The sequence below is a fragment of the Moschus berezovskii genome, chromosome 14 (assembly GCF_049115385.1).
Source record: "Moschus berezovskii isolate FMDL1 chromosome 14, NW_MosBer_1.0, whole genome shotgun sequence".
Taxonomy (NCBI): Eukaryota; Metazoa; Chordata; class Mammalia; order Artiodactyla; family Moschidae; genus Moschus; species Moschus berezovskii.
In genome coordinates, this window is record NC_142473.1 from 51,358,490 (window position 1) to 51,377,910 (window position 19,421).

At 38.4% G+C, this 19,421-nt stretch overlaps 1 protein-coding gene across 1 annotated transcript; it reads right to left on the minus strand.

The window, feature by feature from the left end:
• Positions 1 to 16,566: 16,566 nt before the first annotated feature.
• Positions 16,567 to 17,514, minus strand: LOC129553856 (olfactory receptor 56A3-like). Its single transcript, XM_055422557.2, has one exon. The coding sequence runs from the start codon at positions 17,512 to 17,514 to the stop codon at positions 16,567 to 16,569; it is 948 nt and encodes a 315-aa protein (XP_055278532.2).
• Between the last annotated feature and the right edge of the window lie 1,907 nt (positions 17,515 to 19,421).

The window sequence follows — 19,421 nt, forward strand, 5'->3', positions numbered from 1 at the left end:
TAGTTAAAATGCATTGAATACTCCTGCCTGATTTCTGGAGGATCCAGTCGCATGAAAACATCTCAGCCACAGGGAACAAGGACCCATAAGGAAACCTACAAGAAATGCAGTATTTTAAAAATTCCTGGATGGTTTTGGAAAGATTATTTCTAGCACTACAATAGAATTTCTAGAGAGCAGAAATGAGGAATTGCTCATTTTATTTTCTATTATTTCTTTTTAAAGATTTCTTGCCTTTTTCTCTCTCTCATTCTTTCTTTTTTCTCTTCAACCAATGCTTTATTCAATAAGCACTGAGTATCTATCTACTCATCTATAGGACTAAAGTACTTGGATTACTTAGATATGCATATACCTTTTCCCTTTCTTCAATTTTTCCTCTGCAATCAGAGATAGCCTATGGCAAGAATAGGATTGAGACCCCAGAGCTAATCATTTCTTGTCTCCATCAGGGTCAAGCTGAGGAAGCCAGCTAAAGCTGGAGACCAATGCAGGAAACTAACTCAAGCTTAGAGTCCAGGATGGAACTATGTCACAGCACCCTGGAAGCACAGACTTTGAAATTTGGAGAGGATGAAAAGGATTGCCCAACTCCATATTATTTAGATAAATGTGAAATACTACCATCAGTCTGTCTTTTAAACTTATGGGCTGGATCTAGAGACAGAAAAGAAGTTACCAGATTTTCTGGTATTAGCATTTTAGCTTTAATAAATTCTTTTTCACCACTCAACCCTCAAGCAGCAGGATCTTAGTTCCCTCACCTTAGTTCCCTGATTAGGGATCGAACCTATACCCCCACAGGAGAAGCATGGAGTCTTAACCACTGTACTATCAGGGAAGTCCCTAGAAATTCTTCGGATTGAAAGAATGGATTGAAAGATATGTTATTCTCCCTCTACTCCTTCTCATACACACCCTTGTCTTCTGGTCTGTCACTATGTAGAGTATCTTTCTCCCCTCTGATTAATCAAGTATTTATGCAGAGATTTTTCTCTTGTCGGGTTTCTAGATTTCCAGACTTCAGACTGAAACCAGCTGAATTGTTCTATTAGGTCCTATTTGTTAGCTATTCCAAGATATTAGTTAATTTTCCAGGGACAAGATCCAACTTCATCCCTAGTATATGAAGCCCCAGATGTGCCAAGGCAGTTAAGAAAGGTCCTCTTGTCACAGAGGACACAGTTTCCACTGTTCTGTTCTGTTCCGTCGCTCAGTCGTGTCCGACTTTTTGGGACCCCGTGGACTGTAGCCTACCAGGCTTCTCCGTCCATGGGATTCTCCAGGCAAGAATACTGGAGTGGGTTACTGTTTCCTTCTCCAGGGGATCTTCCCGACCCAGGGATCGAACCTGGGTCTCCCACATTGGAGGCAGACGCTTTAACCTCTGAGCCACCAGGGAAGCCCAGTTTCCACTACCTCTGTTTAAACCCCTCAAGCACTCTTGACTCAGGGAAGGACAGGAATACACATCTGGACTGAAGACATACAGCCCCTCTACCTTCTGGCCAATCTTGGTGTCCATGCCTCTCAGCCCCACTCCAGGTTTGCTTCCCAGACTCACTTTCAGAGGATGCAATATCATGGGTTCTGGCTCCTCTGATGTTGGAACTCTAACCAAATATAATTTGAGATTGTTATAACCACACTGGCCTCAGGGACTCTGCCTTGGAGAGTCCATTCCTTTTCCCTTGAGTTGGAGGTAGAAATCAAGACAAGCAAGCTCATAAGTCCCTCCAGGACAGATAAGAATGCAGTTAAGGAAGATAATGGTTCTGTCTCAGCCTGAGAAAAAAAGCCTGTGGGAGCTCAGACCTACTGGCTATGTTGTATATAAGACATGCTATGAGTTATTTCTCTGAACATCAAGAACTCACATATTTACACACATATATTCACACACTTATATATAGGAATGCTTTCATTCCTTTCCAGAGATGCAATAAGTTCGTTCACAAGTCACTGTAGGCTTCAAGTTCATTCTCAGTGGAGAATAAGTATTGTCCATAAATGTTATTGAGGGCTTCCCTGGGGGCTAAACCAATACAATAATGTAAAGTAATTAGCCTCCAATTAAAATAAATAAATTTTTAAAAAATAAATAAAAAAAAAGAATCTGCGTGCAGTGTGGGAAACTTGGGTTCAATCCCTGGACTGGGAAGATCCCCGGGAGGAGGGCATGATAACCCACTCCAGTATTCTTGTCTGGAGAATCCCCACAGACAGAGGAGTTCTTGGGGTCACAAAGAGTCAAACGTAACTGAGCAACTAAGCCCACGTATAAACATTATTGAATGGATAGATGATTTCTTATTATGACCTTAACTGTAATATTACAATGAAAAAAGTGAAATGAAACAAATGAAAACTTAGTTATTGAGAAATAAGATGTGTTCTCCAGAGAAGACTCTCATTGCATTTTTACTGAAATGAAAGATTACAAAATGCAATACAATATTTTTAATTGCAAGTTTTTTTTATCTTTTTGCTATGCTGGACACTTGGGTTATTAGTTCCACAGCCAGGAATTGAACCCAGGACACAGCAGCAAAAGTGCAGAGTTGTACCCACTGGACAGTCAAGGAACTCTGGTGATTTGATTTTAACTCTAATTGTTATGGAAAATGAAGTTTTCCTTTATTTATTTATTTGGTTTCCTTTGGGATTTCTGGGTCCCAGAGTTGAGGATCTCTTCACATTGTGACACACTTACATCATGACTTTGATTAAGCTTTATGCTAATGTTTTTGCTTTTTAATATTAATAATGAGACATTTTATTTTACTTTCATTGTGCAATCTCAATCCTAATTTCTGCTCCCTTCAAAAGAGATAAGCCTTATTTAATTAATATATGTCCTTGCTCATTCAGCTTCAATGTTTATTTATCTATAAGTTATCCATAAGAAAGAATTTTTCTCATTGGTGATGTTTAATTTTTATATATTATGTTATAAATCTCATCCTGGTCCTTATTTTTTCATTCAATTATATAAAAAAAAACTATGAAAAGTACAATATGCAAATCCAAATCATTTCTTTTAACTCTGAGTAGTATTCTATTGTATGTATACTTTTTATTAACAAAGCCAACATTTAGATTTGGGCCTTTCTATCACTACATGACAAAGAATGTCGTCTTTACCATTTTTAAAAAATATATGTGTGAAAATTTCCCTGTGGTATAAACCTAGGAGACCAGATGTCTCTGTGATACCTGTGCACTCCTTCCAGAATTGGATTGAGTTCCTTTATTTCTTATAGCCACAGCAGTGTTAGCTGTTGTCCAATTAAAAAAAAATAGATATAATCTTGAAAAGAGTCCTCACTGTTTTAATTTAACGTTTTGAATTGTTAAGCTTTTTTAAACAAAAATTTAAATCATTCTGGTGTTCCTTCTCTTGTATATTCTTGCTCTTATATATTTCTTGGTGATTCCTTGTATATTTTAAGACTGAAGTTTTAGAACACTTAATTTTATCTTCAGAGATTGCTAATAGCCTCTCCTGATCAGCAGTCTAACTTTGAATACAATATTTTTGTTAAATAGAAATCTTCAGTTTTGATATAGGCAGTCTTAGCTAGAGCTTTCCTAGTAGTTTCTGCTGTTGGTTGATTGGTTAAGAACTGTTTCCCATCAAGTTTGCAAAGTTGTTTTTCTATATTTTCTATAAGCTCTCAAGTCTTATATTTAATTTTTATGTCTTTATTTATGGTTTATATTGTATATCATGAGGCTGATATTCACTTGCTTACTCTAGTAGTAATTTCATTTTGTTCATTAAGATATTGTTTGTTTATAAATAACTGCCATTCAAAAGCCCATGGGAGACTATCCCTCTCCCACCCCCTCCCACTACTGCCCTACTATCTTATTTATTTAGGATCAAGCTATTAAGGGTTAAATATTTGGCAAGCAGATGGCCTTTAGTTATGTAAATGCTTATTCACTCTGGTCTGTTAGTGTTCATGCTGTATGTACTACTCATTAAAGCCTTTGAATATTGCCTCTGTGGTTATTCTAACATATATAGCCAGCTTCATTTTCTGCAAATGAGGGTGTGATTTTATCAACACAATATACTAAGTAATAAATATTTGTAGTACTGATTTATGTTGTCAGTGATTACATTTGCTATATTCTTACGTACAAGAATCTCTTGTCCAAAATATCCTCTAAGTTGAAGTATCTGGTCACTTTTGAATCAGTTCTACAATGTTTTGTTACAATTGCTTTGTGATTTATACTAATATCTGGCAAGGTAAATTGAATTTCACTTTGTTTTTCAAAATTGTTTTAGTTTAATTCAAAGAATTACAATGAATGATTTCTGAATGTTAAGTCAATATTGCATTTCTAGGCCAATTTTTGCTTGGTCATACTATCAGTTCAGTTCAGTTGCTTAGTCGTGTCCGACTCTTTGTGACCCCATGAACCACAGCACACCAGGCCTCCCTGTCCATCACCAACTCCTGGAGTTCACTCAAACTCATGTCCATCGAGTCGGTGATGCCATCCAGCCATCTCATTCTCTGCCATCCCCGTCTCCTCCTACCCCCAAACCCTCCTAGCATCAGACTCTTTTCCAGTGAGTCAACTCGTTGCATGAGGTGGCCAAAGTATTGCAGTTTCAGCTTCAGCATCAGTCCTTCCAATGAACATCCAGGATTGATCTCTTTTAGAATGGACTGGCTGGATTTCCTTGCAGTCCAAGGGACTCTCAAGAGTCTTCTCCAGCACCACAGTTCAAAAGCATCAATTCTTCGGTGCTCAGCTTTCTTCACAGTCCAACTCTCACATCCATACATGACCATGGGAAAAACCATAGCCTTGACTAGATGGACCTTTGTTGGCAAAGTAATATCTCTGCTTTCTAATATGCTATCTAGGTTGGTCATAACTTTCCTTCCAAGGAGCAAGCGTCTTTTAATTTCATGGCTGCAATCAGCATCCAAAGTGATTTTGGAGCCCAAAAAAATAAAGTCTGACACTGTTTCCACTGTTTCCCCATCTATTTCCCATGAAGTGATAGGACCAGATGCCATGATCTTCGTTTTCTGAATGTTGAGCTTCAAGCCAACCTTTTCACTCTCTCCTTTCACTTTCATCAAAAGGCCTTTGAGTTCCTCTTCACTTTCTGCCATAAGGGTGGTGTCATCTGCATATCTGAGGTTATTGATATTTCTCCCAGCAATCTTGATTCCAGCTTGTGCTTCTTCCAGCCCAGCGTTCCTCATGATGTACTCTGCATATAAGTTAAATAAGCAGGGTGACAATATACAACCTTGACGTACTCCTTTTCCTATTTGGAACCAGTCTGTTGTTCCATGTCCAGTTCTAACTGTTGCTTCCTGACCTGCATACAGGTTTCTCAAGAGGCAGGTCAGGTGGTCTGGGATTCCCATCTCTTTCAGAATTTTCCACAGTTTATTGTGATCCACACAGTCAAAGGCTTTGGCATAGTCAATGAAGCAGAAATAGATGTTTTTCTGGAACTCTCTTGCTTTCTCCATGATCCAGCGGATGTTGGCAATTTGATCTCTGGTGCCTCTGCCTTTTCTAAAACCTGCTTGAACATCTGGAATTTCACGATTCACATATTGGTGAAGCCTAGCTTGGAGAATTTTGAGCATGTCTTTACTAGCGTGTGAGATGAGTGCAATTGTGCAGTAGTTTGAGCATTCTTTGGCATTGCCTTTCTTTGGGATTGGAATGAAGACTGACCTTTTCCAGTCCTGTGGCCATTGCTGAGTTTTCCAAATCTGCTGGCATATTGAGTGCAGCACTTTCTGGAATGCAAAAGTAGGAAGTCAAGAAACACCTGGAGTAACAGGCAAATTTGGCCTTGGAGCACGGAATGAAGCAGGGCAAAGGCTAATAGAATTTTGCTAAGAGAACACACTGGTCATAGCAAACACCCTCTTCCAATAACACAAGAGAAGACTCTACACATGGACATCACCAGATGGTCAACACCGAAATCAGATTGATTATATTCTTTGCAGCCAAAGATGGAGAAGCTCTATACAGTTAGCAAAAACAAGACCAGGAGCAGACTGTGGCTCAGATCATGACCTCCTTATGGCCAAATTCAGACTTAAATTGAAGAAAGTAGGGAAAACCATTAGACCATTCAGATATGACCTAAATCAAATCCCTTATGATTATACAGTGGAAGTAAGAAATAGATTTAAGGGTCTAGATCTGATAGATAGAGTGCCTGATGAACTCTGGACGGAGGTTCGTGACATTGTACAGGAGACAGGGACCAAGACCATCCCCATGGAAAAGAAATGCAAAAAAGCAAAATGGCTGTCTGAGGAGGCCTTACAAATAGCTGTGAAAAGAATAGAAGCGAAAAGCAAAGGAGGAAAGGAAAGATATAAACATCTGAATGCAGAGTTCCAAAGAATAGCAAGGAGAGATAAGAAAGCCTTCCTCAGCGATCAATGCAAAGAAAAAGAGGAAAACAACAGAATAGGAAAAACAAGAGATCTTTTCAAGAAAATTAGAGATTCCAAGGGAACATTTCATGCAAAGATGGGCTCGATAAAGGACAGAAATGGTATGGACCTAACAGAAGCAGAAGATATTAAGAAGAGGTGGCAAGAATACACAGAAGAACTGTACAAAAAAGATCTTCACGACGAAGATAATCACGATGGCGTGATCACTCACCTGGAACCAGACATCTTGGAATGTGAAGTCAAGTGGGCCTTAGAGAGCATCACGATGAACAAAGCTAGTGGAGGTGATGGAATTCCAATTGAGATATTTCAAATCCTGAAAGATGATGCTATGAAAGTGGTCATACTATATTACCCTTTAAATATACTACTTGCTTGATTTGCTAAGATTCTATATGTACATTTATGAATGAAATTGATTTGAAATTCTCTTACAATATTTTTTCCTCATTTTGTTGTCAGAGTAATTCTGGTCTTATGAAATGACAAGAATTCTTTCCTTTGTTCTATTTTTGTGAGTTTTTGGAAATTAATAATAGTTCTTCCTTAAATGTTTACTAGAATTCATCATGGAAGTATTTGTGGAATTTGACGAGAATTTTCTTTGTGGAAAGGTTATAAAATAGAACTTCTTTAGTAGGTGTTATTCTATTCAGATTTTCTATTTCTTCTTGTATTAGTGTATGTGTATGTATATATGTGTGTGTATATATATATATATATATATATATATATATATACTTTTATGTATATGAAAGAATTGGGTCATATCAATATGGAGGCTGGAAAGCTCAAAGTTGGCAGAGTAAGCAGGTAGGCTGGAGACCCAGGAGGGTTAATGCTCCAGTTTTAATCTGAAGACCATCTGCTGCAGAACCAGGAAGAGCTGATGTTGCAGATGAAGTCTGAACAGTCAGCTGGAGAATTTTCTCTTGCTCAGAGTGACAACTATCTTTCTGTTCTATTCAGGCCTTCAACTGATTGAATGAGGCCCACCCACATTATGAACTGCTTTACTCAAAGTCCACTGATTTAAACGTTAATCTCATTCAAAACTCCCTCACAGAAACAGGATGATAGCCAGAATAACATTGACCAACTATGTGTGCATCTCATGGCCCAGCTAATTTGACATATAATATTAATTATCATACTCAGTTTTAATAATTTGTGTCACTAAGAAATCTGTTCATTTTGTTTAGCTGTCAAATGTCTGTCAAGTTTATTTGCACAAAGCTGTTTATAATGTTCTCTCTGCAAGTGGACATGGCTTTGTACCCAGATCTTATGTTCTCCTTGACTACATTCTTCCTGCTGCTGCTGCTGCTGCTGCGTCACTTCAGTTGTGTCCAACTCTGTGGGACCCCATAGACGGCAGCCCACCAGGCTCCCCTGTCCCTGGGATTCTCCAGGCAAGAACACTGGAGTGGATTGCCATTTCCTTTTCCAATGCATGAAAGTGAAAAGTGAAAGTGAAGTCGCTCAGTCGTGTCCGACTCTTAGCGACCCCATGGACTGCAGCCAGGCTCCTCCATCCATGGGATTTTCTAGGCAAGAGTACTGGAGTGGCTTGCCATTGCCTTCTCCGACATTCTTCCTACCTATCGATATTTCTCACTACTTGAACTTCTGTTTCTTCCAAATTCAGAGACTTTGCTCTTATACATATGGACCTTGCCTATTTGCTCATTACTGAAACCTTACTTAGCACCATAACAAGGGTTTTACTAAATTAGACACAAATGCATATTTGATAGACGATGTGATGTTAAAATGTTGGCCTGAAGCGCCATCAACATTGTCTGTATGCACTCTGCATTGTTCTCCCAGCTCAAGATCAATATCCTGTATCAACTGGGTCTGGTCTCAAATATCTATCTATCTCACTCTTTCTGGATATATGAGGAAAGGTCTAACTACGGATAATGTATGAGTAAACTGCAAGTTTTCATCAACAAAATCTGAATTTTATGGATAATGCTTATTTGGTTTGAAAAGACAGGTCTCCTGTTCATATTTGAATGAATAATAAATTATAATATTTTTACTGTTAAACATTTCATAGAAAATATATTTATTAAAATAATAAAACAAAATAGCTAATTTAAAATACATATACATAAGCATGTGTAAACAGCATAAAGTTTAGAAATTACAAATGATGATTATCATCTACCTTCTGATAAATCTTTGATATTTACATCTATTGCTTAATATTTTACTTTTCATGAGTAAAGAGTAAAATTTATATTTACATTTTTCATTAGGTTCTGTGACTTCTAAATTTTATGCATGGCTCCATTTCAACTCTGTCACTGCAGATTTTGAGGATTTGAGGACTATGTGTTGTAAATAGCAAATAAATGAGCATTCTTTTATTTTAATCTTCACATGTTGATGCCTGGTATCTAGGTTCATGTCATCCAGCATTTTAAGATGAAGACGTCATCATATATCTTCTAAAATCCTGGCTTCCTTTTTTTCCACATGGCAAAACGTAATAAAGAGAGAAAAACCATAGCCAAAAGAAAGAATATAACTGTAATTCTTTTCCAACAAGGACACATTTTTCCCCAACTCAATTGCTCTCCTACACATTTTTCATTTGCCTTTTAAAAGAAAATTGTTCTGATCAATATGGCAGCCATTGGCCACATGTGGTTATCTCAAAATACAGATAGTCCCAACTGCAATATGCTTCAGATGTAAAATATACTGGATTTCAAAGATCCAGATCATAGCAAAAGAATGTTCATTATTAAATTATAGATTTTATTTGTAGAAATAATACTTTAGATATATTGGATTAAATAAAATACATTATTAAAATTAATGTAACTTTTTATTTTACTTTGGCCACATGAAAGTTTAAAATTGCATGTTTTTAGTATTTACTTGTTTATTTTCTTTATTTTTGGTTGCCCTGGGTCTTTGTTGCTGTGTGTGGGCTTTCTCTAGGTTTAGTGAGTGGAGGCTACTTTGTTGTGGTGTATGGGCTTCTCATTGCAGTAGGATCTTTTGTTGTGGAGCCGGGTTCTAGGTTTGCAGGCTATAGTAGTTGCAGCATGTGGGCTCAGTAGTTGTGGACCATAGGTCCAGTTTCTCTGTGCATATGGAATCTTCCTGGCCCAGATATTGAACTCATGTCCCTTGAATTGGCAGATGGACTCCTACCCACTGTGTCAATAGGGAAGTCATAAAATAATTTAAGTAGAGAGTATCATTTTAGAGAAAATTCTTATTTTTTTTAGTTGGATAGGGATAAAGCCATTGCTAATCTGTTCACCTTGTTTATCAAATGAAGCCATCAGTAATGATTTGATATGAATCATATATCTGTAAAAGTTGCATAAAACAGAAAGAAATGCAAAGCCAACAAGCAAATACTTCTAAAAATATAATGATCTTAGTATTTGGAAAATAAAATTTGTGTAAAATTCTTCAGTCTTTGGGAGAGGGTTGGAATGTGAAGTCAAGTGGGCCTTAGAAAGCATCACTACAAACAAAGCTAGTGGAGGTGATGAAATTCCAGTTGAGATATTTCAAATCCTGAAAGATGATGCTGTGAAAGTGCTGCACTCAATATGCCAGCAAATTTGGAAAACTCAGCAGTGGCCACAGGACTGGAAAAGGTCAGTCTTCATTCCAATCCCAAAGAAAGGCAATGCCAAAGAATGCTCAAACTACTGCACAATTGCACTCATCTCACACACTAGTAAAGTCATACTCAAAATTCTCCAATCAGGCTTCAGCAATACATGAACCATGAACTTCTAGATGTTCAAGCTGGTTTTAGAAAGGGCAGAGGAACCAGAAACCAAATTGCCAACATCTGCTGGATCATCAAAAAAGCAAGAGAGTTCCAGAAAAACATCTATTTCTGCTATACTGACTATGCCAAAGCCTTTGACTGTGTGGGTCACAAGAAACTGTGGAAAATTCTGAAAGAGATGGGAATACTGCTTGACCTGCCTCTTGAGAAATCTGTATGCATTTCAGGAAGCAACAGTTAAAACTGGACATAGAACAATAGACGGGTTCCAAATAGGGAAAGGAGTACGTCAAGGCTGTATATTGGCACCCTGCATATTTAACTTATATGCAGGTATATCATGAGAAACACTGGGCTGGTAGAAGCACAGGATGGAATCAAGATTGCTGGAGAAATATGAATAACCTCAGATATGCAGATGACACCACCCTTATGGCAGAAAGTGAAGAAGATCTAAAGAGCCTCTTGATGAAAGTGAAAGAGGAGAGTGGAAAAAGTTGGCTTAAAGCTCAATGTTCAGAAAACTAAGATCATGACATCTGGTCCCATCACTTCATGGCAAATAGATGGGGAAACAGTGGAAACAGTGGCTGACTGTATTTTTCTGGGCTCCAAAATCACTGCAGATGGTGATTGCAGCCATGAAATTAAAAGATGCTCACTCCTTGGAATGAAAATTATGACCAACCTAGAGAGCATATTAAAAAGCAGAGACATTACGTTGTCAACCATGGTCCATCTAGTCAAGGCTATGGTTTTTCCAGTAGTCATTTAGGGATGTGAGAGTTTGATTATAAAGAAAGCTGAGCCCTGAAGAATTGATGCTTTTGAACTGTGGTGCTGGAGAACACTCTTGAGAGTCCCTTGGACTGCAAGGAGATCCAACTAATCTGTCTTAAGGGAGATTAGTGCTGGGTATTCATTGGAAGGACTGATGTTAAAGCTGAAACTCCAATACTTTGGCCACCTGATGCGAAGAGCTGCCTCATTTGAAAAAGCCTTGATGCTGGGAAAGATTGAGGGCAGGAGGAGAAGGGCACAACAGAGGATAAGATGGTTGGATGGCATCACTGACTCAGTGGACATGGGTTTGGGTGGACTCCGGGAGTTGGTGATAGACAGGGAGGCCTGGGGTGCTACGGTTCATGGGGTCGCAGAGAGTCAGACACGATTGAGTGACTGAACTGAACTGAACTGAGATGGCTCAGTGGTAAAGAATCTGCCTGCCGATGCAACAGACTCGGGAGATGCAGGTTTGATTCCTGGGTTGGGAAGATCCCCTGGAGGAGGAAATGGCAACCCTTTCTAGCATTCTTGTCTGGAAATTCCATGGACAGAAGAGCAGTCCATGAGGGTCACAAAGAGTCAGGCACCACTGAGCATGCAAAACACACACCTCACTGCACGTATCTAAAAAAAGCATAAGTGCTGGAATTTCTTTTTTAGTTATAGCTTATAAACATTCTTTAAAAATTTTTAATGGACCTATAGTTGATTTACAATAATATGTAAGTTTTAGGTGATCTACTTAGTGATTCACAATTTTTAAATGTTATACTCTGTTTTAGTTATCTATATCTATGGGTCTGTTGCTATTTTGTTATATTCACTAGTTTTACTTTTTAGGTTTCACATATATGTGATATCACATGATATTTGTCTTGCTCTATCTCAATTATTTTTCTATGCATAATACTCTACCAAGTCCATTCAATTTTGTTGCCGTCTATCTATCTGTATATCACATCTTCTTTATCCATTCATCTGTTTTTGATTGGTCTAACAATAAAATATAAATTGATCTAGTTATTTATATCAACAAAGTAGAGGGAAAATATATAACTATCTTAATTAAATCAGAAAAACATTTAACAAAATTCAATATCCTTTCATAATGTGTGTGCTGTGTGTGCACCCTTTGCAGCTAACATTGTACTAGATTTCCTAAGCAGTGCAATAAATGAAAGGAAAAAAGCATATAGTTTGGGAAGAATGAAGAAAAATTGTCTTATTTAAAGAAGACCATGTCAAGTATGTGGAGTCTTTCAAATTCAATGTTTAAAACTGCAAAAATCTCAGAATACAAGATCAACAAATAAAAATCAATATTTTTATGTACTAGAAGCTAACCATTGGAAAATAAGCTTGAAAAATTGAAAATAGTATCACAGTATAATACTTAGGAAAACTTTTAAAAAATATATGCGAGATCTGCGCACGGGACTAAAAATATTGCTGCGATAAATTAATAAAATGGAAAAAAGTATGAATTCATGAGTTCTAAGTAGCTTTATCATGTCCAACTCTTTGCAACCCTATGGACTGTAGCTCACCAGACTCCTCTGTCCATGGGATTCTCCAAGCAAGAATACTGGAGTGGGTTGCCATGCCTGCCCCCGGGATCGAACTCCCGTCTCCTGCCTTATGTCTCCTGCGTTATGTCTCCTGTGTTGACAGGCAGGTTCTTTTTAGCGCTATTGCCACCTGGAAACCCTTAATAAAAGTAAATATATGATATTTGCATGAGTTTGAAGGTGCAATATTTTCAGGACGTTAATGTTCATCAAACTGATCTGTAGATTCAATGCAATCCTAAATAAAAATCATAGCAGCCTTTTTGTAGAAATTGGAAAATTTTTTCTAAAATTTGTTTGAAAACAAAAAGGACATAAAAGAGTAAAGACAATTTAAACAAGGAACAACTTCGGAGCACTCACATTATCTCATTTCATTACATAAAATGTAAAGGAAGCAAGATACTGTGTTTTATGTGTAAGTAAACACAGACTGGAATAATGGAAAAGAATGGAGGGTCCAGAAATAGACCTATACATTAATGAATATTGCCTTTTGACTAAGGGCCTAAGGTAGTTCAATGGGAGAAATTATAGTCTTTTCAGCAACGCTGCTGGAACAATGTATTTCCATTTGAAAAAAAAAAAGCAGCAGTCTTTATCCAATACCACATACAAACCTTAGGCTATAGACTTACACCTAAAATCTTAAAGTAAAAATTATTAGAAACTGTTGGAGAAGTCTTTATAAACTTAAGATAGGTCACGTGTGCGTGCTCAGTCGTGTCTGACTCTGCGACTCTTGAGGATTGTAGCCTGCCAGGTTCCTCTGTCCATGGGATTTCCTAGGCGAGAATACTGGAGCGGTTGTTACTTCCTTCTTCAGGAGATCTTCTGACCCAGGGATCTTGCATCTCTTGCACTGACGGATGGATTCCTTATCACTGAGTCACCTGGGAAGCCCCAAGACTGGTCATATTTCTTAATTAAGACAAAAAGTGCACCAAAAGACTTAATGCTGCTGCTGCTGCTAAATCGCTTCAGTTGTGTCCGACTCTGTATGACCCCATAGACGGCAGCCCACCAGGCACCGCTGTCCCTGGGATTCTCCAGGCAAGAACACTGCAGTGGGTTGCCATTTCCTTCTCCAATGCATGAAAGTGAAAAGTGAAAGTGAAGCTGCTCAGTTGGGTCCGACTCTGCGCGACCCCATGGACTGCAGCCCACCAGGCTCCTCCATTCGTGGGATCTTCCAGGCAAGAGTACTGGAGTGGGGTGCCATTGTCTTTTCCTAAAGACTTGATAATATATTTCATCAAAATTTAAAGCAACAGCTTTTTTAAAAATAAAACATGGGAAAATGAGAAAGCAAGCAAACCATAAGTTGTGAGAAATTTTCATGATGGATATTTCTACAAAGTATCCTTTTCTAGAATTTATAATGCTATTATTTATGTATAAAATGAATAACCCAATTTAAAAATAAAAGACTTCAATAGATTGTTTTCAAAACAAGCCATTTAAACAGCCAACTAGAACAACACAAAAACTAGATTTTTGAGCAAACTCCAGGAGTTGGTGAAGGACAGGGAAGCCTCACGGTGCTGCAGTCCATGCGGTCTCAAAGAGTCAGACAGGACGGGGCTACTGAACAACAAAGAGATGCCACTGCACAGCTACTAGAATGGTTGAATTTTAAAGAGACTGACAACGCTAAGTGTTGGCATGATGTGGAGGAAGTAAGAACTGGTTTCTCACTGTTGGTGGGAAAGTAAAATGGAACAAAGTTATTCAAAGCAGTTTGGCAATCTGCTAGAAATTTAATCATACCCTTACTATACAATCTTTGCAACCTACTTGTAACACCAAGGAGACATAAAACATACATCCACACAAAGTCTTGACTTACATGTTCATAACAGTTTCATTCATAATAGGTAAAATCTTAAATTTAAGTTAGATGATATTATATCTGTAAGATCTTCACCTTGGTATCAGTTATACAATTTTAAACCATGACATTTTAAAATATTGAAATCTTTGAGTGAATGGGTTTTGTGGGAGATCTTCGAGTAATAATGAAAAAGTTTATCTATAGTATGAACCAAGTAGTATCTTGACAGATTGCTTTCTACTTTTGAGAATGCATTTTCACCAATAAAATACTGATATATGCTTATACTTATTGTTTCTTATGTAAGTGAATGCTTGTTTTTAAAATATTTGCTCTTAGTGCTAAAGAGGATCAGAGAAATCAAATAGTAATTTTTTCTTTTTCATTATGAGAGGAAGAAGAAAAACAAATTGATAGATATTTGCAGGATGAAAGTTTAAGTAGGTCAAGAGATGTATTCTGATGCTTTCAGTGGTGATTGAAAGAACCAGACTTTGCGGATAGTGCTAAACTTTGTGAGATTTTCCTTCCATGGTGAAAATGATACAATACACATGTTGTCACTGAGGCACAAATCTTATATGTAGAAAGGGTCTTCTAAACAAATTATTCACTATTTTCAAGTAATAGAGTAACATGAAGCACAGTGAGACCAGTTCATTTGTTCCCGGGAAATTAATTTGTGTGTGTGTGTTGTGCAAAGCTTACAAACTCAGACCTTCTAACTCTGTCCAGTGCTTTCCTATGTTGCCCAGCACCTTAATGCCCATAGAAGCACATGGTTCCATTCCTCAACCTCTTCATTTGAGAAGAATATATTTCTGGAATTATTATTTGTATTCTTCCAACTTTGAACTCCCCAAAGCAACACTAATGTTTGATTTATTTTTGTATCTTAATAGTTGACAGAATTCCCAGGACACAAATGTGCTTAGAAACTGTAAAATTAATAAGAAGTAATTTCCATATAATTTGTTATATCTGTAGGTATTATTACTGAATCATATACCATATCGCTTAACAATTTTTTAACTCATTCACATAGCTGTGTTTGCATATCATTCACATAGCTGTCTTTGCATATCTTTTGCAAAAGATACATGTCCAAAGCACAGATACTTTGGGGAAAAATTTAGTAGTCTCTTAAATCTGCTAAAACTTTATGATAATTGTTACACACAAGAGCATTCAGAAAAAAAACAAACAAACTGTGCCCTCTTGCAATGCACACTGCTTCAGAAGCGAAGAGGAGAGACAGGCAGTGAGAAGGAAGCTTGTGATATGGTTGGAGATTGATAGAAAAAGACCCATTTACATACCAGTTAGAGTAGGAAGTGGCAACCTACTCCAGTATTCTTTCCAGGATAATTCCATGGACAGAAAAGCCTGTGGGCTACAGTCTATGGAGTCGGAAAGAGTTGGACATGACAAGTCACCAAATAAGCACACAGAGACCAATGGCAACCTTCCACTATTCACGGCTAAAGTTTCAGCTCCTATGTCTTTGTTTCTAATATGTTATATTTAGTGGAAATAAGAATAAGAACACATTACCAATTACATAATATAGCCCACAGAATATCCATGATTGTTTACACAAGAATATGAAATATATGACATATTAAAAGTTGTTTTTTCAGGACTTCCCTAGTGGCTCAGATGGTTAAGAATCTGCCTGCAATGCCAGAGACCTGGGTTCAATCCCTGGGTCAGGTAGATCCCCTGAAGGAGGGAATGGCTACCCACTCCAGTATTTTGCCTGGAGAATCCCACGGACAGAGGAATTTGGCAGGCTATAGTCCATGCAGTTGCAAAGAGTGGGACATGACTGAGTGACTAACACTTTCATTTTCATTCAGGAACATAAATCTCTCCCTTTAGAATCTGTTTAAGGACATTTATTATTTTGCACCTTTGGATAAAAAGTGTGGGAAAAGGGGATAAATAATCATGAAGATTCATTTTTGAAGAGTGAGAGAAAAAGAAACTCTAAAGGAAATTAAAGCTTTACTAAAGGGAAAAACAAATACAATTTGTACAGTTTGAGATTAAAATTCATAGATACAAATTTCAATCCACTCATCCACTATTGACTCAAAGCCATCCTATTTTAGGAATGCAGAGATCCACTTGTCCTAGTTACCAACCCTTTTTTAGTAATCTCTGGATTCCTTGCTTGATCTCCTGGGTTCGCACCCCATAGACAATGGGGTTGAGGGCTGGAGGGATGACGTGGTGGAGGATATTGAGCAAGACGGGCACATCAGAGGACACTTTCTTTTCTACCACAAGCGTGAAGACAAAAACTAGAAGGACAGTGCTAAAGAAGAGGATCAGGATGAAGTGAGAGCCACATGTGCTTAGGGCCTTGGCCACAGCTCCCTCTGACTTGAGTCTCAGAACAGCCCTTAGTATGAGGGTGTAGGAGAGGAAGATGAGGATGAGGTCAAGTCCCAGCAAAGTCCATCCACAAGCAAATTGGTAGAGACGATTGATGATAATATCACCAGAGGAGAGCCTGGAGACAGACATATTGGCACAGAGGTAGTTCTCAATGACATTTTCCCGACAATAATGGAGACGTCCTGAAAGAATGGGGATGGGTACTGTCAAAAAGATGCTTCTGGCCAAAATAAAAATGGCTGCTTTGACTACAAATTGGTCAGTAATGATGGACAGGTATCGTAGAGGATGGCAAATGGCCACAAAGTGGTCATAGGCCATGACCATGAATGTGCAGGACTCCATGGCAAAGATACTATTCATGGTGAACATCTGAAGGAAGCAGGCAAAGAAGCTGATGGACCTGAGATCAAACCAAAAGATGGCCAGGACCTTGGGGATGACAGTGAGGCAGAGCACCATGTCCAGCAGGGAGAGGAGGCTGAGCAGGTAGTACATGGGCTCATGCAGAGAGGCCTCCAGCCGGATGGTGATCAGGAGGGTGATGCTGGCACCAAGGGCCAGGAGCAAGAGGAGACTGAGCAGCAGGGACAGCCAGTGCTGCCAGCTGGGGGACCTGACAAAACAGTTCAGGAGGAAGTCTGAAATCTCAGTGGAGATGCTGCCATTTTGGTGTGCTGTCATATTTTGTCATTTAGTTCTACAGCTTCCTTTTGGTGATCTATAATTTTAGGATAAAATTAGTTACTAATTCAAGATATATAGCGACAGAAGAAATTGCTTTACTTAAGGGACTTGTTGATCCTGGCAATTTATCCAAGCCTAGCGAATTCACATGTGCATCTTTTGTGTCCTGCTGGGAATAGTCACCTTACTTTAAACAGTACAGAAGAGTGAGATGATGTGATTTCTTTGTAAATGCTTGATTTGTTCAAAGCTTATTTTAAAATTTTTATTGGGGTATAGTTATTTCACAATATTGTGTTAGTTCTTACTGTACAACAGAATTAATCATCCCTAGGTAAACATATCGGAGAAGGCAATGGCACCCCACTCCAGTACTCTTGCCTGGAAAATCCCATGTATGGCGGAGCCTGGTGGGCTGCAGTCCATGGCATCTCACAGTCGGACACGGTTGAAGTGGCTTAGCAGCAGCAGCAGCAGGTAAACATATATGCCCTCCCTTTTGAGTCCTCCTTCTACTCTACCCACCATCCCCCCATACCACTCCTCCAAATCATTACAGAGCACTGTGCTGAGCTCCCTGTGAGATAGTGCAGGTTCCCACTAGCTATCTATTTCACACATGTTAGTGTATATATGTCAGTCCCAAACTACGGATTCCTCTCCCCCACACCACTTTTATTTCAAAGTCTGTTCTCTACATCTTGTCTCTATTCCTGTCCTGGAAATGGTTCATTTGTACCACTTCCCTATATTCCACGTGTATGAATTAATATATGATGATTGTTTTTCATTTTATGACTTACTTCACTCTTTTTAAAACTATTTTCTTTCTTTATTTTTGGCTGTGCTGGTTCTTGTTGCTGCATGGGCTTTTCTCTAGTTGCAGCAAGCAGGGACTCCTCTAGTTGCGGGGCATGGGCTTCTTATGTGGTGGCTTCTCTTACTGTGGAGCACGGGCTCTAGGGAACGTCAGCTTCAGTAGTAGTGGCACGTGGTCTAGGCAGTTGTGGCTCCCGGGCTCTAGAGCACAAGCTGAGTAGGTGTGGCACACAGGCTCAGTTGCTTCATGACATGTAGGATCTTCCTGAATGAAGGATTAACCCCATGTCTCCTGCATTGGCAGGCGATTCTTTACCACTAAGCCACCCGGGAAACCCCTTTGCTCTCTATTTTTAATAGAATTGCTAAATTTTTACAGAAACTAAAGAGAAGGGGAAAATTACTTAGAAAGCTACTTTATAACAAGCGTCTAAATTCGCACTCATATTTCTTCTTCATTATTTAAAAATGATTACATATACTATGGGTTTCCCTGGTGGCTCACACAGTAAAGAATCTGCTGCAATGAGGGAGACCCAGGTTTGATTCCTGGGTCCAGAAGACCCCTGGTGATGGGAATGGCTACCCACTCCAGTATTCTTGCCTGGAGAATTCAATGGATGAGGAGCCTTGTGGGCTACAGTCCAGGCATCTCAAAGAATCAGACACGACTGAGAAACTAACATTCACTTTTTCACTTTTCACATAGACTAAGATATCTGCAATTTAGTTGGAGCAACACATGCATTAAGTAGCAGAGCACAAACTAGGGACTCAGATAAATGACTGTAGACCTCCAGCCACCATAATCTGACCTTTCAGATGTATTTATTTAAAAAAAAATACACCAAAAATAATGCTAGTGAATTTACATTTTTCTAAAAAGTCATTTTAATTTGGTACCTACAGATTTATTCCTAAAAATTGCCTTTTGTTCATTCTATTTCTTAGGTCTTCATATTAGTTGGATTCCTAACTGCTGGAAGAAACAACTTTAAAAAGAGAATGAGCAATTCCACCCAGTTCTGCAGGACTGATACTTAATAGTAAACAGGATGAAACTTGATTCTTCTGATTGCATTAGT

Coding starts and splice junctions, on each gene's coding strand:
- LOC129553856 (XM_055422557.2), bottom strand. CDS start 17,514: ATGACAGCACACCAAAATGGCAGCATCTCCACTGAGATTTCAGACTTC.